Here is a 27,280-nt window from a genome sequence, read left to right on the forward strand (position 1 = left end):
GATACCTATATATTTTTGAAATTTTGCCTCAGATTGTCCTGTTTACTTCTCTATACCTATCATTTAACTATTGTTGGTTTGTATTCCTCCATGCCCCTTTGGTCTATCTGCTAGCCATGATAGGTTGAAAGCATGATAAATGATACAGGCTAAATTTTGGTGAACATACCTGTTACCTGGGATTTCTTATGCTTTGGGGGCAGCAGTGGCACAGGTAGGACAGAGAAGGCTCGCATAGCATAGTGGGAATCATGAGAGATATCAGCTGGCCTTGGATCATATATATGAGGAAGAAATAAGAAGTTTTTTTGGTGACTCATTTTTTATATTTTATTGGGTAAAGAGAAGTATGTTGAATTGAAGAAGTGTAACATTCACATGGAATAAATGTTGATACTTTCAAGTTTGTTCCTTTGTGCTTTCTCTTCCATTGTAGACATCTCAATGGAAAAAAAGTTCTGGTTTGTCTTTGCCCCTAATGGATTTTTGCAGGTTACATCTAAATTTATGGACTTTTAGGCTTATTTTTCTCATAAATTCCATTTAAAATGAGAAATAATGTTTCATAACTCACTTTTAGCCACTAATGCGTATATATACTTGTGTCATGGCAGGGGAGACCTACACTCTTACAGTTTATAAAAACTCAATGAAGCAAAGAGTAGCAAACAATCTAATTACATTTAAAAAACAAAAGCATGATTTAATGTTGACTAGATATAGTTTGGTGATAACAAATATTTTATTTTTGTGATGATGGAATTTTTTTTTTTGGAGTCCTGCTTCAACTTTTGTTTAGAGATCATAAGGAAACTGATTTTGTGATTTAGGAAATTTTCCTATTTCTCTTCTTAGTGTAGAAACAAAATTATTTTACTTTAGCTAAGTTGTCTTACTTCATTATATATCTTTGCTTAGGTAGTGTTAGCTGCTGCTTATATGTTGAATCTCTGGTTTTTAGTTTTAGGTTCTTAAATAGAATAATAGAAAACTCTAAATAGCTCTGGGACATCCTAATTTTGACTTTTAAAGTAGATGAGAACTTATTTAATGTACTTGTGCTACCTGAACTCAGTTTCCCCCTTATCTGGGATATAATGATAATATCAACAATAACTATAGTTATCCCTTCCACATCATGGAGGTTAGGGATGTGGTACTCCTACAATCTAGAAAATTCGTGTAAAATGTTTGTTTTTGTTTTTATTTTTGCTCTTTGGTGAGGCAGTTGGGGTTAAGTGACTTGCCCAGGGTCACACAGCTAGTAAGTGTCAAGTGTCTGAGATCGTATTTGAACTCAGGTGGTCCTGACTCCAAGACCAGAGCTCTATGCTCTGTGCCACCTAGCTGCCCCATGTAAAATTTTTTTGGCCCTCCCTTCTTGCTAGAGGTGAAATCTGAATCATTATGGTATTAAAAGATAAATATGTTATTATTCAATACTATACATATATTTTATGCATTTCTGATTTTCTAAACTTTTTCTTTATCATCTTCTGGCCTTTGTGTGTCATCTGCAGCTTCCACAAAACTCCCAAAAAATTCCCATTTAATTTCTTGTGCCCACCCGTGATAAATTGAAACAACAGTGGGGAAAGTTGCAATGTGGAAGGGATAACTGTATTTCTCAATACAAGAACGTTAAAAGCTTCTCTATGTGGTTGCAAAGACTTTAGAAATTCTCGTTGGGTTTGAAATACATTCTGAGGCATAAGTTTAGAGGAATACTGAACCTTTCTACTTCAAAAGCAACAGGTAAGAATGATAGCCATTGATGACATTCCTTACATATCATTTTCTTTTGTGCACCTCCCTATCCTCCTGTTTCAAACTGCTAAACTGGCTGTCTCTCTCCATCACCACCATTTTTGGCACATGTACATGCACACAAATGTGTACAATGACATGAAATGGTGGCATATGTAAGTGATGGTATGAAAAAAATACAGTTCTTAAAGTGGATATCTCTTTCATGATTTGTTCATGGAGGAGCAGTGTCAACTCTTGACTCCATCATCTCTGTGCCTCTCATTTCTGGGCTTTTTTGAATAAAGTTACAGCATGAATGGCTCATCTGACAGCATGTGTCCACCTTTCGTAGATAGGCTGGTAAGAGACAAATATAAAATGTACCCTCAAAGGAAGTAATTATAAAAAAAATATATAGCTGATTGAATTTCATCTTTGATGGAAGGAGATAAATAAGGACCACTGAAGGACTATGATGTCAGTCTTACTTAGGTCTCATGCCACAGCCACCAACTTTAGGAATTCCAGAAAATAAAAGGGTAGCAGCAATGTGTGGCCCAGACTTAATAACATGAGTCATCTTAAAGGTGAGATTTTTATGACATATTTCCTCCTTTGAACTCCCATGGCTTTCTGCAAATATTTCTTGATGGGAGTCACAGATGAAGGGTAGCATGTAATGGAGGGACCTCCCTTGAAGGAGACCTTATTTACTTTGTATGGTGTAAGCTGGATAACCACAAATTGTGACTGGATTTAAGACTATGGAGGCATAAAAACCATAGCTTGATAGTTTTGATTGGGAGTTTCATATGATGATCATTGATATCATTCAAGGAAAAAGCATGTTTCTTTTTAAAAAGGTTTAAAACACCATAATATTCTTGACAATATCAAATTGATAATGGTACACATAATAGTAAAAAATATCTTCCCCTGCCTCTCTTCCCCATCACTCACTAATTTTTTCCCCCAAAATGGAAACTTTAAACAAATATATACAAAGGGGAAGAAAGTTAATTGCAGTGAGGAATTGCAGTTGTTTTAGTTTTCTTTTGGACTGCTTTAGACACCAACATTTTGCAATTTTTTTTATGAAGACATGAAGTAAAACTATCAGAAAATTCATTTAAATGCAGGCACTGAAGAACTTTAGATATGAATCATATCTGTTGTGCATTTCCAATCAGGGCTGGAAACTGAGAAAGACGCGTTACAACATAGTTGCATTTTTGAAAATATTTTGGTAAGCTTCACAAGTTTGTGTTTGTGACCATCTCTGGAACTGGTACAATAGTAATAACTACTTTATTCCAAACACTGTGATTACCAAGGATTAGTTCTAAATGTAATTGGCACCCTTCAACCATTTGGAGAAAGTCCAACTCATTTCCGCTGATCTCATGCTGTTAGAATAGAGAATCTCCTCTGTCGATAGCAGTAACACTAAGGACTTAGTCGCATCATTGGTCAACTACATAAAAAAATTAATTTGCCTAACAGAAACTAGTTGTCTTTCTCTACATTTTGAACTGAGTCTTGCTCAAGATTCTTATTTCAAAACTTAGTAATCAAAGATTTCTAAGAATATTGTTTTTTAAATTCCAAAGTATAAAGGGGAGGAACATTTTTTTCTAGGAAAAAAAAATAGATGATCTCTTAAATTAAGAATATAGGGTGAAGGAATTAACTTTTACCTGATTTTTACTATCTACATTTGAAGCCCTGCCAGGAAAAGTAATAGGTTTAGAACTTGGGGAGTCTAACTCCATTATATGAACAGAAAGTTAGGTCCTTCAAATCAGTCTGCATGATGCCTTAAGGTCTACATGTTTGGATAAAGAGAGTCTTGCCCTATGTCCATGACATAAATTTCTTCCTCCCCCTATGCTAGCACCCACTGGGAAAACATTCCTATAGGAACTAGGTAGGGGAGAAATGGATTCCTCTATCACCATTCTTTCCCTCAAACACTTAGAAATTATTATCTGTCAATAATTGTTGTTGTTCATTCATTTCAATAGTGTTCAACTCTTTGGGATCCAATTTGGGGCTTTCTTGGCAAGGATACTGGAATGGTTTGCCATTTCATTCTCCAGCTCATTTTACAGATGAAGAAACTGAGGCAAACAGGGTTAAGTGATTTACCCAGAGTCACACAGCTTGGAAGTGTCTGTGTCTGGATTTGAACTCAGGAAAATAAGTCTTCCTGACTCCAGGTGCTCTATCCACCTAGCTGCCCTATCAGTGATACTGCCAAGAATTAAAGGAGCTGAAGAGGTCTCACAACAGGCACAGCTTACACAAATGCTAAAGTCTAGGTGTAGGGTTATATTTTGAGTTGGAAGGGACCTTAGAGGCCCATTTGGTCATGCTGCCCTAATTTTACAGATGATGAAATTAAAGCCATGAGATAGTAAATGATTTGCCCAAGGTTACACAATTAGTAAGTGGCAGGGCCAGGATTCTAGCCTTAGGTTCTCTGACTTCACATCCAGTGTTCTTTTTCTTATAACATTCTACCTCTCTGACGTCTTCTCATAATAATTTAAATATTCTTAAATCCTGAAATATAATTGACTGCTTGACAACTTAATTAATTGAGAAAGATTTGTGGATTATCTGTCCACTTCTAGTGATTCATGTGGGCACAAAAAATATTGCCAGAAGAAATCTAGAAGGGAAAAAGAAATTGCTAACAATTACAAAATTCCTGGCCAGGAAAGTGTAGACTTAGAAAACATGGGTATTTTAATACCTCACTGCTGCCTATCACAGGCAAAGGTTTTAGAAATTAATATCTGTTTAGGAAAATGATGTCTGAGAATGGGATTTAAATTGTGAGACCAGAGTTTAAAATATAGAAGTGGAGGGTAGAGTCAAGATGGCAGAATGAGAGCATTTTTGCCATAGCTTCTCTACCTCCTCCTTCACAACAGCATAGAAAGCATGTTAGACTATATTCTGATCAGGAAAGCCAAGAAAAAGTCACATTGAGTCATTTTCGAGGGCCAGAGCAGCTTAGAAAGATAGATCTGCAGACACAGGGACAGGTGCTGGCCAGGAGCACAGCAGCAGTGGGCAGTGATGTGAAGCATTCTAGTACCTAGGGAAAGTAAGGGGACTGAACAATAGGACTGAAATTCTGGGGGGGGGATCCCTGTAGTAGCCTTGGGAGCAGGACAGATACCATTTGGAAGTTCTGTCACCCATTATCCAGTCCCAGGTCACAGTTCTGAGGTGGAAATAAGTGGTCATGAAGGAGCAGAGGCCCTATCTAAGGATCAAGGTTCCAGAAACAATTAGGTGCCTCACACATAAGCCTTCAATGAGCAAACCAGGGAAGGAGACCAAAACCAAGGAAGACAACAGTAGTTCAGTCACTCCAAACCTGCAGAATCTTCCAACAGGCTAATGGTGACTGAGTCTAGTAGCAGTCTACAGAAATCAACAGACCCAAACCTGAGTTAGGAACTTGCAAAACACAGAGCAGGAGGGTAGTGAATAGACATTTCCCCAGAATACCCCACTTTGGAAACACCAAAAATATATGGGCCCCCAGACTGAGCTGTGAAAGCAGCCAAATGATATAAAAGATAGCTCAGATGGGACATTTCTGTCCCCTACCTTTAGAAGTGAGCAGAGGCCAACCCTTTAAATAAAAAGTTTAGAAAGGAGGCTGGAAAAATGAGCAAACAGAAAAGGAAACCAACCATAAAATGTAAGTATGACAGGTTTTTGGCTAGCAATAGAGTGTACTTAATGTGAGGAAGAATGTATCTGCTAGGAGTCTTACAAATCTATCAAAAAAGGCTTTAAACTAAAAAGGAAGGGGAAAAGGAGGAAATTACATATGTAAATCCACCCAGCTAGATAACCATAGAAGGAAACTACAATGTTGGAAGAAAAATTTCAATAAAGACACAAAGTTCATGTGACAAGCTCTTAAGAAAGATGTAATATTAAGGCCTGTAGCTTTAGAGTATATTTACAAGTGCATACGTCGGTAACAAGCAAGATGCCTCTTCCTATCATGGAGCTCATCCTAGGTTATTAGAGGCATAGAGTACCAGCAGAACACAAGATCTAATAGATAACTGTCAAGCTGGTAGGGGCCCAGCACTGAATAGTTTTCTAAGGACCAGCTTAGGTAAATGTGGAAGGGTTCACAGGATGGTTTTGGTTTGGTTTTTGTTTTTGTTTTGGCCACTGAAACTTCAGAATGTACCAAGTTGTAGAAGTCAATGCCACATGAAATGTTTGAATTCCATTAGAGAAGAGATATGAACATCAGTGAAATAATTTCTTTGAAGTACTGAAATATGTATATAAATTGCTTATAATGAAAAGAAAAAAAAACCTTATAAGTACAACACATAGAGGAATGTAAAGAGTTAGGCTAGTCTTGATGGAAATTTCATCCTGTAATTGACAAGTGAAATAAGGAACCTAGGCTCCCTGAGAAGTCTTCCTTAATTAAGAGGTGTTTATTTAGCACCTAACACATGTCCATCACTGTCAGGGGATACAAGAAAATTATAAGACATTGTACCATTTCCAAGAACTTTTGGTCTGGTTGGAGAGACAAGACCTATAATTAGAGAACATTGTAAGCTGGCATATAATTAAATACTAGATAGTGTGGTTCAAACTACATGTGTTTCAGTTGTTTGGAAGAGAAAGAGAGCACTGCAGATTGAAATAGTTGGAAAAGGTTTCATGAAAAAGATAGGAGTTGAGAAAGGCAGGGAAAGACGGGAAGGTTTGGGGTAGGTGAAAAGAGGAGAAATAGTATTTTATGCAAATAGAAGAATAAGAACAAAGGCCTTTGCAGACAAAGTTTAATATGACATCTGAAGGGATGGTGAAGACTAGTGTGACTGAAACAAATGATGGTTAGGTGAACAGGAATAATTTCTTTCTGAAAGAAATTTTTTTTAAAAAATGGGATCTCTTGTAATGGCCATCAGGAAGGGGCTGTTCTGGCCCATGGATACACATTGCTGGGATGCCTGTTCTTTTTAAAAGGAGAGGAGGGTCCAAAAGATTTACTACTGTAAGAAGAAAAAATTAGTACAGGGAAATTGTAAAATGTTGTATTCCTTTTGCTTTTTGCATCAGTTTTTACCTGATTTATTCTTCTCCATTAAACTCTCTCTTATAACAAAGAAAATCAGTTAAGCAAGGGCAATTGACAAAGTAACAAAGTCTGTTCCCACCCACCCACCCATATCCAGCACCTTTCTACTAGTGGAAGAGAAGCATTTTTCATTGTTATGGAGAAATTTCTTTTAGTTTTTACTAAATTACTGTTTTATTGATTACTCTTATCTCTGTTACATGTAGGTATGGGTATCAGTGGTGGAAAATTAGCTTTCATTGGCTTCCACCATATCCCTATTATACTTTTTTTTCCTTTGTAAGAATTAAAGAATCGGCAGTTAGGTGGTGCAATGGTAGAGCACTGGCCCTGGATTCAGGAGGACCTGAGTTCAAATCCAGCCTCAGATACATAACACTAACTAGCTGTGTGACCCTGGGCAAGTCACTTAACCCCATTGCCTAGCCAAAAAAGAAAAAAGAAAAAAAAAAGAATTAAAGAATCATAAGATCTTGGAATTAAAAGTTACCTCAGAGATCATTTATTCCTACTAATGCCTGAATAGAAATCTATTCTATAACATACTTGAAAAGTGATCATTCAGCTTTTGCTTAAAAAATTCTAGGAAGATATAGTCCACTTCCTCCCAAGGCAGGATGTTCCACTTTTGAATAGCTTTTATTTTTAGGAAGTTGTTCTGTGCATTGAACCTAAATTTGCCTGTTTACTACTCAGAATGGAGAGATAATAAATAATTGGTATTCAAAAGGCAATAATTCATAACTATATTTCAATTCAGATGTCTTGATTTATTTCTGTTACCTGTTACCACTCCCTCTACATTAAGAGATGGAATTTTAAAATTTACAAAGTAAGCCTTGTACCTGCTTCTGCATTCAAACACTTAAAAGGCAATGGGGGAAATGGATAAATGAAATCCAGAGAGGATTACAGATTTTCAATTTTGCTACAAGTTTCAATCTCCTTGTATAAAATTTGTACTTCAAGGCTAGCTTCACACAGCCACTTTAACATGCTTCCTGACCACCCTTACCAATCAGCTGTGATCAGAGAAAGCAAATTCATTTTTAACAGTAACTTCTTGTTAAAAACAGAATTAGGAGAGTCAGAATCCTTTCTCCCAGCACCAGTTTATGGCATATGGTACCAGACAAATTGAAACAAATGGTGGTGGTATTGTTGCTATTTTACATTCTCCATGTCATTGCTTCCCTGAATTAACTATGTAAGAAAATGGACTAATTCCCCTTCACCTGTTTTCCATCTGGTAAGAGTATTCATGAACCATGGAATGACCAAAAGGGAAGAGAAAGAAGAGGAAATAACATCCACTAATAATTCTGTCATTTATAAAATAGCTACTTCACTAAACAAATAGAGCTTCATTTAAGGCACCAAACGCAGGATCCTACTTGAGGGATTTGTAATGTCATAAATCATTAAGGCCTAAACTTAAAATAATACTATGGGAGCCAGTGCAAATGAATGTCCTAGACTTAATGGGATAGTATCGTGTCTTATAAATGAAACCAAAGGAATTATTTTTATACGCAACAGTATTTTAAGCTGTGAGATTTGGGGATGATGCCTAACTGCTATGAATGATGACAAACAGCTGATCTGTATTAATGAATGAGTGGAACTCTAGTCTGGGAGGAGGGTCAGCTGCTTCACCTGTACTGAGCATAGAGGGAGTCAGTGGAAACAGCATGGGAACTGGAGTCAAAAGACCTAAGTCAAGTCACATATTATGTGACCCCCAGAGAAGCATTTACTGCTTCTCCCCCCACATCTGTAAAGCAAGGTAGTGCTACCAATCTACCCTTCACAAACTGCAGTGAACATGTAATACATACTTTTGGGTGCAGAACACTGTGTTAGGGTACATGTGGTGAGGGGGAATGCCAAAGAATGTAGAAGGGTGCATGCCAAGTTTACATGAGAGATCAGCCCCAGCTCTGATAGTCATAGTCTAGTAAGATGGGACACATACATAATAAAAATATGAGATTATAAGCCAAGTGCTTTTTTCCCCCAAATGCTTTTTGATTTATAAAGACTGAGACAGCCAGTGAAGTATTCATGGAAGATATGATAATTGAGGCTTACTACAAAAGCATTTTAGGAGAAGAAGGATTTCAACAGACAGGGATGGAGAATAGGAAGAGAAGGCATTTCAAGCAGAGAGAAACCAGCATAGACAAAGGCAGAGAGATGGTATAATATAAGTGTGGGGCATAGAGAATAGTCCCATATGGATTTTGTAAAGGCTACAGCCTAAGAATATGTTGACACAGATTGCAGAGGACTTTGAATGCCAAGCTAAGGAATTTGAACTTTATTCTATAGGTAATAGGAAAGCATATGAAAGAGAAGAGTGACATAATCAGAATAGTACATTAAAAAATTAATCCAGCAGGATTTATGAAGACTGCATTAGAGTAGGAAAAGAGCAATTCAAATCATCTGGGCAGGTCTTGAATGGTGTTGTAGGGAATATGAGAAGAGGACAGATCAATGAGCCAGGATAGAAGTAAACATTAGGATTGACAACTAATCATGGTTGAGGGACGTTTTGCCATGATTTAAAAAAAAAAGTTTCAGTATTTTCCTCTCTTCCACATTTGGTGCTTTTTACTTTTGAATAAATTTAATGGCTTGTCTTTTGAGCCATAACATAATTAGACCATAGAGTCATAGATTTAGAGTTGAAAGAGATATTAGTGATCATCTAGTTCAAGCTGCTTATTTTACAGATGAGTAAACTGAGATCCAGAGCAGGTAAGTGACTTGCCCAAGATTTTATGCATAATAAGTAGCAAAATCAGATTCAAACTAAGGTCCTATAACATCAAGCTTAGCTCTTTTTTCTCCATACCATAAAGAAAAATGGAAGTAATTAGTGAAAGTGACCCAATATAGAAATGTTCCATAATATCATAATAATAATAGCTAACTTTAATGTAGTACTTGCATATGTCAGACACTACGCTAAGCACTTTACAATTTTTATCTTATTTGATCCTCACAACAGTCTTGGGAGGTAGGTGCTATTATAACCCTCATTTTGCAATTGAGGAAACAAAGACAAATGGGTAAAGTGATTTTCTCAGGGTCACACAGTAAGTTTCTGAGGCCAGATTTGAACTCAGCTCTTCCTGACTCCAGGCCAGGCTGTGGCACTGTCTACCATGCCACCTAACTGCTCCATGCTCTAGCTATAACTAAATTTAGCATTAAAAAAAATTTATATATTAGTTACCTAAGATGGCTAGAATGACAACAGTTAACTTATTTCTCCTTTGGAAATAAAAATCAAACCTAAACTAATTTCACATGTCAATTAGAAATCTAGAGATATGTTTGCAAGTCCAATATAGAGGAATTATAATTAATAATGCATGCCTATAATTTTAAACCCATAAAATTGTGGCTTATAAGGTAGGTGTAGCTGATGGCTTCCAATAAAGTTTTATCATAGCAGGGTGTTGATCTCAGTTTCCAAAAGGCCATACTAGTGGACACAATCTCTAGCAGGTCTTCCCAAAACAAAAAGTTTTGAAGAACAGGTCTCGTGACATAATTTTGTGATTGTCCTCTTAGACTGAGCATGTCTAAGTTCAGAGATAACCTATCACCAGAGAGTTGGTCTCCAATGGACAATTTTTTTAAGCCACAGAGAGTCATAAATACTGCTAACAAAGAATCATAGTATCATAGATTTGAGCTGAAAGGAACCTCAGAGACCATAAAAGCCCAACACCCACATTTTACATATTAGGAAACTGAGGCCCAGACAAGTAAGTGATTCTCCCATGGTCACAAAAGCAGTGACAGAGCTAGGATTTAATTCTTTGTGAACTCCTTCAAGGACTTTCATTCCTTTTTTTAAAATTTATTTATTTATTTTTAGTTTTCAACATTCACTTCCATAAGATTTTGAGTTCCAAATTTTCTCCCCATCTCTCCTCTCCTCCCACCAAAAACAGCATTCAATCTGATATAGGCTCTACATATACATTCATTGAGCCTATTTTCCACATCAATCATGTTGTAAAGAATTAGAACCAAAGTGAGAAACCATGAGAAAGAAGAAACGGGAGAAAAAAAAGATATCAAATGATGTCTGCATTCAGACTCCATAGTTCTTTTTCTGGATGTGGACAGCATTTTCTGTCATGAGACCTTTGGAGTTGTCTTACATCCTTGAATTGCTGAGAGGAGATGAGTCTGTCAAAGTTAGTCATCACACACTGTGGCTGTTACTGTGGACAATGTTCTCCCGGTTCTGTTCACTTCACTCAGCATCAGTTCATTCAGGTCTTTCCAGGTTTTTCTGAAATCTGCCTGCCTGTCATTTCTTATAGCACAATAGCATTCCATTACATTCATATACCACAACTTGTTCAGCCATTCCCCAATTGATGGGCATCCCCTCAATTTCCAATTCTTGGCCACCACAGAAAGAGCTGCTGTAAATATTTTTGTACATTGGGTCCTTTTCCCATCTGTATGATCTCTTTGGGATACAGACCTAGAAGTGCAATTGCTGGGTCAAAAGGTATGTATGTTTTTGTAAACCTATGGGCATAGTTCCAAATTGCTCTCCAAAATGGTTGGATCAGTTCACAACAAGGAGTTGCATTCTTGATCAGTGAAAGAGTATACATACTGATGAAACCATGGCTCTTTTGAAACATTGAAGTATAACTTGTGAATACTAAGTATTACTTTTTACCTTTAAAAAAGATATTTCACATAGTTTAAAATAATTGAGTTTGCCAGGGATTATGAAATGGCAGAGATCTAATAAAATTTTAGTAGAGAGAACCATGAAAAAAAAATCAATGCACTCATATTTTTTAGATGGCTTAGTAAGATGTTGCCAATTTGGAATCAATTTAGAGTACTGAGCAAGAGTACCATAGATATTTTAAATGCTATATTGAGCAATATGTCTTTTACAATAGCCAACAAAACTAAGTTATTGGGGTGTTCTGTTGGCAACAAAAGGCCAACTACTATAAAGTTAAGAATAAAGATTACAAGACAGCTTATAGAATATCTAACTAGAGAAATTTTATATCTTTATTAATAGGTATGAAGGAGAGAGAAGAAAAGAAATTTGAGGTCTTAAAATAAGCATTATGTAGCACAAATCTTTTTTACACATCTACATGATGTTATATGTTCCCCCTCCCTGCACCTTCCCTGCACCCTAAGGTGTCAAAAGACAATTATAGTCAGGATTAAGTTGTACTTTTCTACCTGAATAATTTACTTTCTACACCCTATCAATACCATTTCTAAGAAAAAAAGGTTGCTTGGAATTTTTATTTGCCATATTTCTAGAAGATGAACTATTAAACATCAACTGTTCATCCAGAAAATTTTAGATTTTGTTTTTTGGTAACCCAAAACAAAGGAATTTACATTATTGGAAATACAAAAAAAAAGCATATACATAATGAGTTTTCAGAATAAATTAAAGGTAACTTTTATTTACATTATTATTTCTCTTAACTGAATCATCACAGGAAAATGTCCATTTATAACACTTCATTGTGAATATCATATTTGAATAATTAAAGGATCATAGAATTTATAACTAGACTATGTAGTCCAAGTCACTTATTTTATAGGTAAAGAAACTGAAGCTAAGATCACTTAAATGATTTGTACAAGATCTCATACATAGTAAGTAATTAATAAAGCCAGTGTTTAAACTCAGATCTTCTCTAAACCCAGTGTTTATTCAACTAAAACAGATGTTAATTTCTAGTCCATTGTGATGAAAGGGGTAAAACAAAAAACAAAAAAACTGGATCACATTTTGAAAACCACTTACCCAACTTCAACATTGTATTCAGATATATTCATCTAATGAAGTCTAAAGGTAGATAACTTCAATTAAGATCACTGTTTAAAGATGGTTCAGAATGTCCAAATGGATAATTTCCTAGACAGTATAATATAAAGGACAATGGTACATATTATCAGCAGTTAATTAATAATTTTGTTGTTCAGTCATTTGGAGTTTTCTTGGCAAAGATACTAGAGTAGTCTGCCATTTGCTTCTCCAGCTCATTTTACAGACTGGGAAACTGAAGCAGATAGGGTAAAGTGACTTGCCCAAGTTCACAGCTTGTAAGTGTCTGAGGCAGGGCTGGGGAACCTGTGGCTTCGAGGCCACATGTGGCCCTCTAGATCCTCAAGTGGGGCCCTTCGACTGAATCCATACTTTACAGAACAAATCCCAAGGATTTGTGAGGCCACAGGTTCCCCATCCCTCAGATCTTCCCAATTCCAGGCTGACTGTATCCACTGTATATAGCTACCCTAATTAGTAATAGGCAACATCAATAATAACACTACTTCAAAAAAAATCTGTTTTCATCCCTATATTGTATGTGTTTTATAAGGCAACTTATTTTTAAAATACTATCTTACATAACAATTTTAAAATTATAATTCATAATTTAATTAAAAACAGCGATTTTCAATTTTAATTTGAAAGGAAATATTTTTACCTGAAAAAAAAATCCTCCAGCATATGCAAAGATAGAGCTACCCCAAGACTGTTTTTGTTTTGTTTAAAAAAAAACATGTTAACAAAATAAATATTCCTGGCTTATTCTCAGTTCTGTAAAATTCAATGCAGTCTCCTCTCATCTATCACTGACTACTGTTTTCTTTCTATATTATTTCTTTGTAAAATCTAATAAGCAAAAACAATAAAACCACAAATAAAAAGTAGTATTAGTTTCTTGTTTGTATTTGACAAATCTGAAAACATCTCTTTCAAATCACATTTTTTTCATTAAAAGCAAGTCATGTCAGTACTCATAAAGACCAATTTACAAAGAATTAGAAATAATGGAAAACACACAATTTAACTTGATGTTATTTTATCACAAATCTTAAAATGGATGTTTTAAGGAAGAGAAGATGAAAAACTGATCTGAAAAGAGGCACTAGATAAACATGGTGATATTTGCTTTTAATGAAATAAACTTTTCTTTTTTAGAATAAACTAAATTTCATAGTATCCCAGTAGGGACCACCATTTTAATTCCTCCAGTATTTAAGTCACATTGACCATATTATATCAAAATTTAATCTCATTTTCTCAGGTGAAAGAGTAAGGGAAGAGTAACATGAAAGTTATCTGAGATGAATTCCCAGCTCTCATAGAGTCACATTTTAATGAGGGGATGTGACAGATACATAATAAGTACATAAACCAAGCATTTCAAGGTCTTCTCAATTTTATCTGCACATGTCTTCCATTTTAATCACTTTTTTCCCCCTACTCACAAGGCCTGTATCCTATTTCAAGTCCCCATTACCTTTCAGGTACACTTATAGCAAGTTTTCTAATAGGATTCCAGTTCCACTTTTCCCCCTTGTCTAATCCATCCTCCACACAGCTGCCAAAATAATTGTCCTACATTACAGGTCTGACTATTGTCACTCACATGCTCAAGAATCTTCAGTATGTCACTATTACTTCTGGGATAAAATAACAACTCCTTAGTGTGGCATTGAAAGCCTTTCACATCATTGACTCCTGCTTACTTCTATAGTTTGTATTATTCTCTTTCACATACTCTCTATTCTCCTTGCTTTTCCTGAGCTCAGTACTTCATCTCTTATTTACATGCCTTTGCCCAGGCTGTGTCCCATTTCTGAAATGTACCCACTCCTCCCCTCTGCTCTTAAAAATCCTTAGCTTACTTCAAGGCTTAGCTCAGATGCAGCCTCTTGACAGTAAGCCTTCCCTAATCCCTCTAATTGTTAGTACTCTCTCTCTCTCCTCGACATATTTTGTATTTATTTATCTTTTTAAAATTTTCTCTTCCTTTTTGCAGGGATTATTTTTTTTGTTTCCCCTTTGTATCTCCATGCTCTATTCATACAGTGGGAACTTAATATATGCTTATCAAGTTGATCAACAAATTAAAACATCATCTTTAAATCTCTTTTAAATTTCTGTATTATTTCTGTTGAGAGCACTGCCATCTTCCCAGTCACTCAAGTTTGTAATCTTGGTGATTTCCTTGGCTCTTACTACCCATATCCAATTTAGTGGCCAGTATCTATCAGTTCTACCTCAACAATATCCCTTATGTGATGAGCTAGGTGGCACAGTGGATAGAATAATTGATCTAGAGTCAGGAAGACCTGAGTCGGAGTCTAGCCTCAGATACTTAACTAGTGGTGTGACCCGGAACTTAATCTCTGTCTGCCTCAGTTTCTTCAACTGTACAATGGGGATGATAATGGTTTCTACCTCACAGGGTTCTCCTGAGGATCCAATGAAGTCACACATATAAAATCTTTTGCCTATAACATAGTATGGTGTTACATGTGTTATGTATATATGTATATATATATATTATATGCCTATAACCATAGTAGGTGCGTAATAAATGCTTGTTCCTTTGTTAGCCATTAACATGGCTACCACCTTAGTTCAGACCATTATCACCCTTTACTTGGACTATTATAAGAGTTTCCTACCCAGGCTCTCAGCTTCCAGTCGCTCTCCTCTGCTATCCACCATCTGATGAGGTGTAGAGGTTTGGGTTGCTGGGACCCTGAGACCGCAATGTGGGCCCTGTCTGAATGAATTCAACCCAAATCTTCTTTCAGTCAGAAAAAAAGTTTATTAGAGATAAACCATATAGGCCTGGTGATGCCTGTAAGAACGAGCAGGCATGAGAAAAGCTCAGCCTTTTGGGCATAAGAAAGTCTTGGCATTTACACTAAAGTAACTTTGGGTGACCAGGGAAGGGGCTGGGAAAAGGGTCTAGGTGAGAATTCCAATTGGAATGTCTAAGAGATTGAATAGACAATGGGAATAGATAATAGATAATTGAATAGACAATGGAATAGAGGAACTGGAAGAAGTTTGAAAGGCATCTGAATAACATCAAAAGGTGGGGCTAGGGCTTTCAAAGGGAAATAAGGGGAGTCCGTAAGGAACCATTTGAGACCAGAGTAAGAAAAGTTTAAGGGCTTTCTGGGGCCCATAGACAAATGGGAGCCAAATTCTTTTTGGGACAAGTGGCAAAGGTCTCAGGTCTCGGCTTGGGCCCATACCCCATCATCTCCACATAGCATTGCAAGTAATCTTCCTAAAACACAAGTTTGACCATATTGCCTTCCCCCACCCCACCATTCATAAACCATTCCCTTTCCCTCTAAGATAAAAACAAACTCTTTAGGCTGACATTTAAGACCCTCCATAATATGACTCAGTTTACCTTTGCAAGTTTGTTTCACATCACTAGACCTCATACATTTTCCAACTAAATAAATTGGACTGCTCCACAAACCTCACAAGAAAGCATCCCCCACCTCAAATGCACTTCTACTTCATCTGTATTTGAATTTTTATCTTCCTTCAAGACTCCACAGACATGCCACATCTTTCTTTTGCCTTTCCTGATACCCTTCTCTCTTTTCCCCAAGGTCTTTAATACTCTGTCACTCTTCAAAAAGCCTTACATTTATTTATGCATCATTATACATATTTTATCCACTTAGTAGAATGCAAACTCTAAAGGGCAAGAAATATTTCATTTTGTTTTTGTTTTTGCATTACTAGCACCTAGCAAAGTCCCTTGTACAGAGTAGGTGGTTAATAAATGCTTGTTGTATTTGTTTGTTGGCAGCAAAGTGGCACAGTGGGTAGAGTGCCAGACCTGGAATCAGGAAGACTGATCTTCCTGAGTTCAAATCTGGCCTCAGACACTAGCTGTGTGTCCCTGGGCAAATCAAATAATTTAACTCTATTTGCCTCAATTTCCTCATCTGTAAAATGAGCTGGAGAAGGAGATGGCAAACCACTCCAGGGTCTTTGCCAAGAAAACCTCAAATGGGGTTGTGAAGAGTCAAACACAACTGAAAAGAACTCAACAACAACAACAAAATTAAAGTGAATACAACTAATTTTGTTGTTGTTGTTGTTGTTTTACAAGGCAATTGGGGTTAAGTGCTTTGCCTAGGGTCACACAACTAGTAAGTGTCAAGTAACTGGATTTGAACTCAGGTCTTCCTAACTCCAGGGCCAGTACTCTATCTACTGTACCACCTAGCTGCCCCTTTTCACTAGTATTTATTAAAAGTCTACCATGTATGAGGGACTGTGTGAAGTGCAAAAAGAAGTTTCGGATGCAATCTTCTCTTTCAAGAAGCTTATAGTATATCTGGGGAAACAATACATAAAACAGTTATTTTTTAAACCACGCAAAGAAGGTCACGGTACAGTGAAATCAGTACTAAAATTAGAGTCAAAGGATGTGGGTACTAATGTGTGGCCTTGAGCTAATCACCTAATTTCCGTAAACTTCAATTTCTTTGTTTATAAATTAGAGGAGAGTTTGACTAGGTCCCTTCTAGTTATAATATTCTGTGTTTCCATGAAATAACATTTCAGACAGCAATGGAAAAGATAGCAGAAGTTTGTGTGTATCAAGCCAACAGGATAAACAATAAATGCTATAAGAATTCAGACAGGGGACAAGTTTTAAGTGCCACTGTGCTAGAAAGAGTTATTTTTGGTACTTCCTATAATAAAGCTGTGTAGGGGTCTATTATAGGGCCTCAAATTTTGCCCTGTGGCAGAGCATGTTCTAGAAAGTGTCATTATATTTATAGTAGCTTCTCAAAATACTGAAGAGGAGGGGGCAAAGTGACAGCCATTGAGTATTCAGAAGAGAGATGTGTGTGTATGTGTCTGTGTCTGTGTCTGTGTGTTCATCCCAAGTACTATTGCAAACACAATGAATACAGGAACCTCATTAATAATTTAACTTAAACTTCTATAAAACAAGTTTAGTCTTTTGTAAGCAGAGTTATAGCTAATATGAAATAGTGGATTTATTAAAATACAGTAATCTTTTATCAACTTATAACTGATAAAAATGGGCTGAAAAAAATATAGGGTATGTGCTAATTCTTCATTTTAGTAGTGTCAGTGTGAAACCAGTTCTGCCAATACAGTATGTAGACACTCCATTACAAGTTATCAAGAATTTAGACAAATTCCATAATATTCCATAACACATTGTTATATAAGCCACTCTCAATAAGGTGATAATGCACCATAATAAGTAAAATAAAATTTCAGTTTTCTTGTAGAACCTGTTTATTCTTTAATAAATGTAAGCTCATTTTAAAATCAAACCTAACTTGTATATAATAATCAAATATTCAGAAATTAGTTGTGCTTGATATTAAGTAATAGATTCACAGAAGTATCTCTTCCCTCCTCTAAAACATTTTTTGATCAGTTGCTTTTTTAATCTAGTTAGAAGACTCCATTTTTACATCCAAAAAATATAAACTCCTAGTATATTTAAGAAAATTTGTAAGTACTTAAAAATTTCTAATTATCTTTTTAAACTACTACATTTTTTCTGAAAGTATTTGCATTATTTAAAAATGCTATTATTAAGTAATGCAGTGATTTTTCAGTTGAAGGAAATATCTGAAGAATTTAAAAGTAGTTATAACCTAGAACACAGCAGAGAGTCACATGGTTGGTATGAACAGGATATAATATAGTTACCTCTTCCACATCTTGGGGGTTAGGGGTGTGGTGCCCCCATGATGTGGAAAATCCATGTAAAATTTTTGACCTTTCATACTGGAGAAGAATTATTATGGTATTAAAAGGTAAAATATGTTGATATTATACAACACTATACATATATTTTATGAATTTCTGAGTTTCTAAGCCTTTTCTGTGTCATCTGCTGGCCTTTTTGCATGTCATTTGCAACTTCTGCAAAACTCCCCCCAAAATCCCATTTAATTTCTCATGCCTACCCATGCTATATTGAAACCGCAGTGGAGAAAGTTATAGTGTGGAAGGGATAACTGCATAATTAATGAAGAACTTTGAACTAGAACAGGAGTAAAAGATTTAATCATGGAAATGTATAGTTCACGTGGTGAGGGCAACAGTTGAAATGTGGACAACCCAAGAGCTTCTTTGGTAAAATCAAAACTTTAATAGAAATTGAGCAAAGTTTCTGGCATGTTGGGTGAGCCACTTGTGGGAGAACATGGACAAAGAATTTATCATGATGGGTAGACATGGATGGGTTGTTATCTGCATTGTTAGAAGGGATATCCAGATCCATGAGAAACACAGATCCATTGGAGGATTTGAAACATTGGCTTCTTTTAAAGCATAAAAGTGATTAAAGTTATTAATGACTAGAGTCTGCACAGTGGATATTGTACTAGACCTGGAGTCAAGAAGACTCATCTTCCTGAATTCCAATCTGGCCTCAGATACTTCCTAGTTGTGTGATCCCAGGCAAGTCAAGCCACTTAACCCTGTTTGCCTCAGCTTCCTCATCTGTAAAATGAGCTGGAGAAGCAAATGGCAAAGTACTTCAGTATCTTTGCCAACAAAAACAAATGGGGTTACGAAGAGTCAGATGCAACTGAAACAACAATAAGTCATTCCTGAGGAAATATAAATGCAGATGGCAGTGCCTATCTTGGTTCCTGTGGTCAGAGAGAACATCAACAATTTGGAAAGCCCAGGGCTTTCTCATCTTACCATTTCTTAGTAGAATGATGTATTTACTTGGGTTCCCCATCACTGACAGTTATTTTGCTTTAGAGCCTGATGTACTAAGCTCAGTCTAAGCAATGACTTTAATGTTCTATCCTAAAAAAAAAAATTCTCTTTGTACAGTTGACTTTTTTTAAAAAATTGTTGTCATTGTAAGCCAGAAAATAGTAGAGTAAATTGTAGAGTTTGCCTAGTTTTGAGGATCAGCAAGGCAGATAGGCATAATGAAAAGGGGACAAAGAATTTAAGGGTCATTTTAGTAGATTAACAAGCATTTTAAAATTACTTACTGTGGTATGTACCATATATTTTCCAAGGCCTGTACTAAATGGTAGAGATACATTCATTAATAAAAATGAAACAATCCCTGTCCCCCATGGAGCTTACATTGTTCCAGTGAAGAACGTATTGCTGAGATGACTGGGTAGGGACACAGGTAAGGGCAGAATGGGTGAAGGATAGAAGATGAAAGAAGAACTGAGGGACTAAAGGTTGAGATGAGAACAAAGGGCAGATGGCTCAGTAGGTATAAGAAGCAAGATTGGTAGAAAGCTAATAACAACAACAACAACAACAATAATAATAATAATAATAGCATTTTTATAGCACTTACTATGTGTCAGTCACTGTGCTAAGTGCTTTACAGGCATCTCATTTGATTTTCGCAACAACCTTGGGACAGATGCTATTTTATAGTTGAGGAAACTGAAGCTGATAAAGATTAAGTGACTTGTCCAGGGGCCACACAGCTAATAGTTATATAAGGCTGAATTTAAACTCGGATTTTCTTGACTCCAGGCCCAGCTCTCTATCCAGTGCACCACCAAGGCCCCAACAGAAGACAGCATGACATAGGGGAAAGAAAGAGCATAGGACTTGGTCCCACAACTCCATTTCTTATATAAGTTCCAGCTCTGACTCCACTACTTGTCCTTGGGCAAGTGGCTTTACTCCTTGAGGGTACCATCTATAAAATAAGGGAGTTCAAGCAATAACTTCCAAAGTTCCTTTCAACTCAGAAATTATATGAGAGGTTGTCCAGAGAGAAGTATTTCAGGGTCCTTAGAGCTTTTGCGGATATCTGAAGTGGAATCATTTGAAAATTGAGGAGGTTAAGGTATTGAAAGGTAGATTTTGGTGTTTAAGACATAAACTAGTCTCAAATCTTCTTATACTCATGGAGTTGTAATAGTTAAAATGTGAGGAAATTCTTTTTTTTGTTGTTGGGCTGCTTTTGAATTTAGCTGGGCCAGATTTATATGGCAATTTGTATTCACAAATAGTGAAATAAATGAAGCTCAGACTTCCCGTTGTCCAAATCCATTTACTGGTAATATTCAGGGTCAAAATGCAAGTTTGATAATCCCTTAAACTGAAGATATTGCATTCCAGTGGTGAAATTATCTATAATGGGCTGATGTGTGAGATTAGAGTAATGGTGTTGGCCAGATTCCATTTGTGCTCACATCACACTGGAAATAGACATAATTGATAACTTAGAATTTGGAGAAGCTATAAATAAATTCCTTAGGTTGTTATTTTGTGTGTGTTTATATCTAGCACAAAAAAAAGATTGAATAGAAGAATGTTGATACTATGATGCCCAAAAGGACATTTTGTATGGAAGTTTTTACCTGATATTCTTGAAAAGTTAATTTTTTATGACATTTGAATGATTTCTGATAAAATGTAATAGAAAGCACTGTCGGTCTTTTTAAACCTTGACATTTTTCCTTGCTTCAGCTTTCAGAGCTTTAAATAAAATTTGAAGAGTTGGAGATGCATCAAACTCTAACTCTAGCATTGTGTAAGCAAAATTGATTCTCCTACCCCACCCTGTACTTTACTCCCTTATTTTAAAGATCACTTTCCATTCATTTCCTGAAACAAAAGTAGTACAGAAGAGTCACAGCATGAAAGTACAACTGGTCTTTAGAACTTAGCCTCTCCATTGCACAGAGGACAAGTGGGGAAAAAAAAGATATTGTGGCAGAAGTAGAAATTGAGACCTAATTGCTATTTTTCTGCTTCAGCTTACCTTAAAAGAATACCTGTCTCTACAGAAAATTCTTTTGCCTTTTTGGTTGGACTGCTTTTGAATTTAGCTGTGGCAAATTTGTATGGCAGTTTGTTTTCATGCATAATGAAATGAATGAAGCTCAGGCTTTTCTTGTTGTCTGAATCCATTTTGAGTGATATTCAGGGGCATAATACTAGTTTAATAATTCCTTAAATTGGAATGATGGATTCATTCTAGTAGTGAAATTATCTAGAATAGGCTGATGTTTGAGATATTAGGGTAGTTGTGGTGGCTCTCTCCTTTAGAACTCAATATTCTTTAATTAAGTCTTTATGCTTATTTGTAAATTTTTTCATTACATATTTCCATTGGAGTTAAACCAATTGCCATTATTTTAAATATGATTGTAACTTCCAATAGTGCAAATTCAAATAATGCAACCACTTAATAGGATCAGTTATTTGCACTAATTGGGACTAGGTATATTCTCACTTAAATGTTTGAATGTATGGGAAGGCCAAAACAGGGGTCTTATGCTGTAATTTTTCTGAGTCTGGCCATTGCTACTGGTGGTTCCTGGATCTGTTATAAGGGGTAGAAGAGGTAAATTTAGTCTTCAAAGCTTTCTTTTTTGGGAGAAGATCACGGAGGGTGGGGATGAGAGAGCAGGTTGGAAATGAAGGCACAGAGTAGTTTTGTTTAGCTGAAATGTATAATACATAAAGAGGTAGCATAAAATTAAGCCAAACAAGTTTGGTTTGAGCTTGAACAAGTAAGTTGGAACTCAGTTATGAAGAGCACTGAATACTATTCAGTAGTTAATACTTTATTCAGAAGGCAATTGAAAGCCAAGGGAGGTTGGTCATTATTGTTTTAAATAAAGGACTAATATGATTGTAGTGATCCTTTAAAAAGATTACTGGGATAGCATAGTGAAAGATGAATTAGAGAAAGCAAAGGCTTTAGGCAGGAAGACCAATTAGGGGAATATTTTAGTATTCTACGTAGAAAGAAATGAAGGCCTTGAGCTATGGTGATTGTAGTGGGATGGGAGGAAGGGGAAATGTTATGGAAGTAGAAATGATAGAACTTTGCAAAAAAAACAGTCAAAGATGATCATAACATTAGGAGACTAGGACTATGGTAGTACCATGAACTGAAATTGAGAAGGCAGGAAGAGGGACAAGGTTAGAGGGAATGATAATGAATTCAGTTTTAAACATATTGAGTCTGAGGTGTTAATGCAACATTGAGGTGGAAATATAGGTTCTTGCAGAAAAATAAACACCTTGGAGAATACCCATATTCAAGAGTCAAAGTGTGAGGAGGAAGAATTGAAGGTCAGAGAGAAATAGAAGGAAACCCAGACAGACCAGAAGGGTCAAAGAGGATGAAGTCAGAATTTTTTTTTAATTTGGTGATAGGGAGCTCATTATCATATTGGATAGTTTCAGTGGAGCAATAGATTTGGAGGTTAAATTGCAAGGAGTTAAGGACTGAGTGGGTGATGAAAAAGTAGAGACAGTGAATTCAGAATATTTTTCAGAACAGTAACTTTTCAGTGAAGGGGAGAAAAGAAATGGGATGATGGCTTGAGAGTCATAGGATCAAAGCAAGTTTTCCTTCCCCCTGATAAGGGTGAAATAATTAAGGATTGGAGACATGTTTTGAGGTTTAAAGAAAGGATTCAGTAAAGAATGGGAGATTTTATATGCATGGGAAATAGGAAGGAAAGGTAATATGACTGACAGTCCTGGTTGTAGAAGAGGATGGTAGAGGGTTTAGCTTTGGGAATGTAGAGACTCTTCCTCTGAGACTGCAGGGAAGGATGGATGAGGATAGTGAAAAGATTAGAGGAGTTTAAACTAAAAAGATAAAAGAAAAAGCTATAGTTTTTGTGCATGGTGCTGAGATTCTTTTAGTGAACATTAGAAACCTAGAAGTACCTCATTATATGTTTAAGCAGTGAATTTTTGCTTATTTACTCACTCTTTGATACACAATAAATGACAAAATTGTATTTATATAAAAAAAACTATTAAATATGAATTATAACCCTGTTTTCATTTCTCTTCTCCCTTAGATGATGAAACATGCTTGGGATAATTATAAACTTTATGCGTGGGGATTAAATGAACTGAAACCTATATCAAAAAAAGGACATTCAAGTAGTTTATTTGGTGAGTAGCATGTACTTTGGTACTTAGTGATAGTGATAGTAACTCTTCCCCAACTGAATGTGACCTATAATTCTGTATACCTATAAGGGTTACTTATAGCAAACATAGGTAAGGATTCAAAATTTATTATCGATATATTACATTAGTAAAGACTGTTGACAATAGTATAAGTAGCTGCTACTAGCTGTTTCTAGTTTGACCCTAAAAGGTGGCTTTATCTTATGTGAAATAATCTATCTAGACAATCAGATGTGTTTACACTATGTCTCATATGTTTCTACCTATTATTGGCTTCCATATTGCAAGGACTGCAAGGAAATGTAGGCCTCAGTTATTTACCTTACTCATATTACATTTGTGTAGCACTTTTACATTTTCTAAAGACTTTTGTATACTTTATTTCATTTTATCCTCATAGGGCAGTTAATAATAATTCTTCCTAGTTCATGGATTAAGAAGCTAAAATACAGATTTAAGTGATTCACTCAAGGGTAGCTAGCTAGTGATAGAGATGGGAGAGACTCCTGTCCAGTCTTTCCACTAGACCAGGCTACCTGGTTATGTAGCCAAGGTAATGGGTTCAATTCCTATCAACACCAGTTGAACTTACTGTGGCATGAACAGAAAAGGAATTGAGGATTGTTTTACTGGTGCTCCTCTATAATTTTAAGCTCTACCATGAAGTTCATGTGGTCCCCTATGGTTTGTGCTATGAAAACAAGATCAAACAGTATTGTAATATAGTTATTTTATGCTAAGATGATCATCTCCTCTCGTTTTCTCCTCCTCCCTTATTTCTTCCCTCAACCCCCAGAGCTACTTTTCCTTGTTCACTTCTTCCCTGGAGGATTCTGAAGAGGAAACAGGATGAGGGGCTTGGTGATATGGGTTTGAGGGGTGGGCTATTCTTTGGTTTCTAAAACCAAACTAAAATGAATATAGAGTTCATTCAAAATATAAGGGGGCTCTGGAAGTTGAGTAAGTTCCTTTTTAATCTAAAATCAAATTAGCCTCAGAGTAGGCAGTGGCTCTTTGCATGGTCCCTTGATGGACAAAGGAAAATTTCTTTAACCAGCAGAGAATGAAATCTTATAGAACTTTAAGCAGGTCACATTTCCTTATTAATATGATTAGTTTTAAGAGATAAAATATCCAAATTCTTTTTTTGAAGTAGGATTTTTTTTAAGATTATTTATAAAATAGATCATCAGTTTATGTTTGCAAACCTGTTTTACATGGATTTTTTTTACAAAGTGTGTGTGTATGTGTGTATAAATATATATATATAGCATATAGTGTTAGTCATAGTGTTTGACTTTCAATGAAATTGACACAAAGAACCAAATAAGCAAACAATCTAGATTATGTATTATGTATTTTCATGTTTTTGTTTTTGGTTTTTTGGGGGTTTTTTTTTGGCTAGGCAATGGGATTAAGTGACTTGCCCAGAGTCACATAGCTAGTAGGTGTCAAGTGTCTGAGGCTGGATTTTATTTGAACTCAGGTCCTCCTTACTCCAGGTCCTGTGCTGTATCCACTGTGTCACCTAGCTGCCCCATATTATATATTTTCAAATGAAGCCTTCTGTAGCTCAATTAATTCATTTTGTGTTATCATTCAAATCTGTTCATCACAATTTACCAGTACATTACTGTAGGTGGTACAGTGGAGAGAGTGCCAGCCCTGGAGTCAGGAAGACTCATCTTTGGGAATTCAAATTTAGCCTTAGACACTTAAAAGCTCTGTGAACCTGGGCGAGTCACTTAACCTTTTATGCCTCAGTTTCCTCATCTGTAAAATAATCTGGAAAAGGAAATAGCAAACCACACCAATATCTCTGCCAAGAAAACCCCAAATGGGGTCACAAAGAGTCAAACAGGACTAAAACAACTGAACAACATATATACTATGGTATTTTTTTTAACACTCATTTTTTCTTTAAGGATTTTCTTTTATACCTAATGGAAATCAGAGTACTCAGGATCTTAGGATTTAGGGCTCAAAAACATCTCAGTCCAATCCCCTCATTTTTCAAATGAGGAAACTGAAGCCTGGACAGGTTATATGAATTGCCCAGGGTTGCACATGGTAGGCAGTAAATCTAATGCTATTTCCACGGTGGTATAATAGGAAACTTAAAGCCAAAAGCAATAAACCCAAGGTAATACAAGGTTTAGATAAAAGTCCCTTATCTTAGAGGAATCTTAGAGCCTAAGAGGGAAATATGACAATGAATTGATTTATAAAGTAGGCTTATAAGCTTTCCTCTGTGAAGGCTTTTAATTTCTATTATGTAATCCATCATTTCCAAGATCTATGGTTTTGGTGCCTCTAAACACCTAAAGTAATTTTTCTTGGACCTTTCCCACTCTGTATTCTTTGTCATTTTGTCTTTCTTCTCTTTTCCTTTTCCTCCTCTTTCCCTTCTCTTTATTTTTCATGCACATTCTCTTTTCTTTCCCTTTCTTTTTTCTTAGCTTCTGCCATAGGCCTTATTGAAATTAATAGGTAAATATTACTCAGTCTCATTAGTAGTACCCAGGGCTGGATATGTCATTGATCTTTGCCATAAGATATATTACTGGAATAAATCTCTCAAAGATCATTATAGTAAAAGGGCATAATGCTTTACTCAGTGTTATTAAACTCAATTCACTACTGAAACATTTAATTGTTCCCTATCATCTTAGGGCTTAAACATGCTCACATTATAATGCTTATAGATTCAATTTAATTGGAACCCTAAATGATTTGTTCCTGAGCTTTTAACATATTTCTTTCCCAAGTAGGTTTGTATAGAAATTCATCAAAGTGAAAAATCTTTTAATGCTTAAGAATATTATTTCTTTGATTTTTTTTTGCTTTTTTGCTTATTGAATAATTTTTAAAAATCTAAAATTTCTGATACTACTTTGTACTTTTACTCTATAAATTATAATTGCTTAAAATTGGTTGCATTTTAATAAGTTCCTTATCCAAAAGAACTTTGTGTTCCTTTCTAGTTTAATAACTAGGAATATTTATTTAGATTTTATATTGATCCTGAGAAACATTATACTTTTCCCTTTCTTATTTAATTTGTATAGACTTGAAGTAGCCTTAGTTTTGCTCTGTGAAAGTATATTGTAGAATGTGCAAGAAAACTTATTATTTTTAATAATAGTAATAATTTACTTTGAAGAAAGGAAAGATAACTCTCCCACAGCACTTGTCATTTTGTCTTCAAATTAAGGTTGGACATGTAGGGTAGCTATTTATCCTAATAGCTTAGCATGACTTGTTATAAAAACACTATAAAGTTTTAGTTTTTACCGGCAAATTATAGATTATATTATTGTATCTGTGGAGCTATTCTTAACTCTTCAATCAGAGAATAGCAAAGTGATGTTAACAGACTCCTTTACCTAATGGAAAAGGGAAAAATAACAAGCTCTTCACTATGTAGATTCTTAAGAAATGATTATCTGCATAACCGTAGGCTGTTCTGAGAACTGACTTGCAAAACATCTTCTTAGGGAAGAGTTAAATAATTTCAAAATCATGAAGCTTTTTAGGACTTTTTCCTTCTCAAGATTACTCTCTACCAGTTAGAGTGTAACAACTATTTCAGA

The 27,280-nt window shown here is 35.7% G+C and overlaps 1 protein-coding gene across 1 annotated transcript in view; it reads left to right on the forward strand.

Annotated features, from left to right (window-relative positions):
- MAN1A1 (mannosidase alpha class 1A member 1) overlaps positions 1-27,280 on the forward strand; it is a 173,135-nt gene that overhangs the window by 22,888 nt on the left and 122,967 nt on the right. The window contains exon 3 of the mRNA XM_020971639.2: positions 23,573-23,669. Within this exon, the coding sequence (XP_020827298.1) occupies positions 23,573-23,669 (97 nt within the window). The remainder of the gene's footprint in view (positions 1-23,572; positions 23,670-27,280) is intronic.

Source organism: Phascolarctos cinereus, unplaced genomic scaffold (genome assembly GCF_003287225.1).
Source record: "Phascolarctos cinereus isolate Bilbo 61053 unplaced genomic scaffold, phaCin_HiC Scaffold_5;HRSCAF=322, whole genome shotgun sequence".
NCBI lineage: Eukaryota > Metazoa > Chordata > Mammalia > Diprotodontia > Phascolarctidae > Phascolarctos > Phascolarctos cinereus.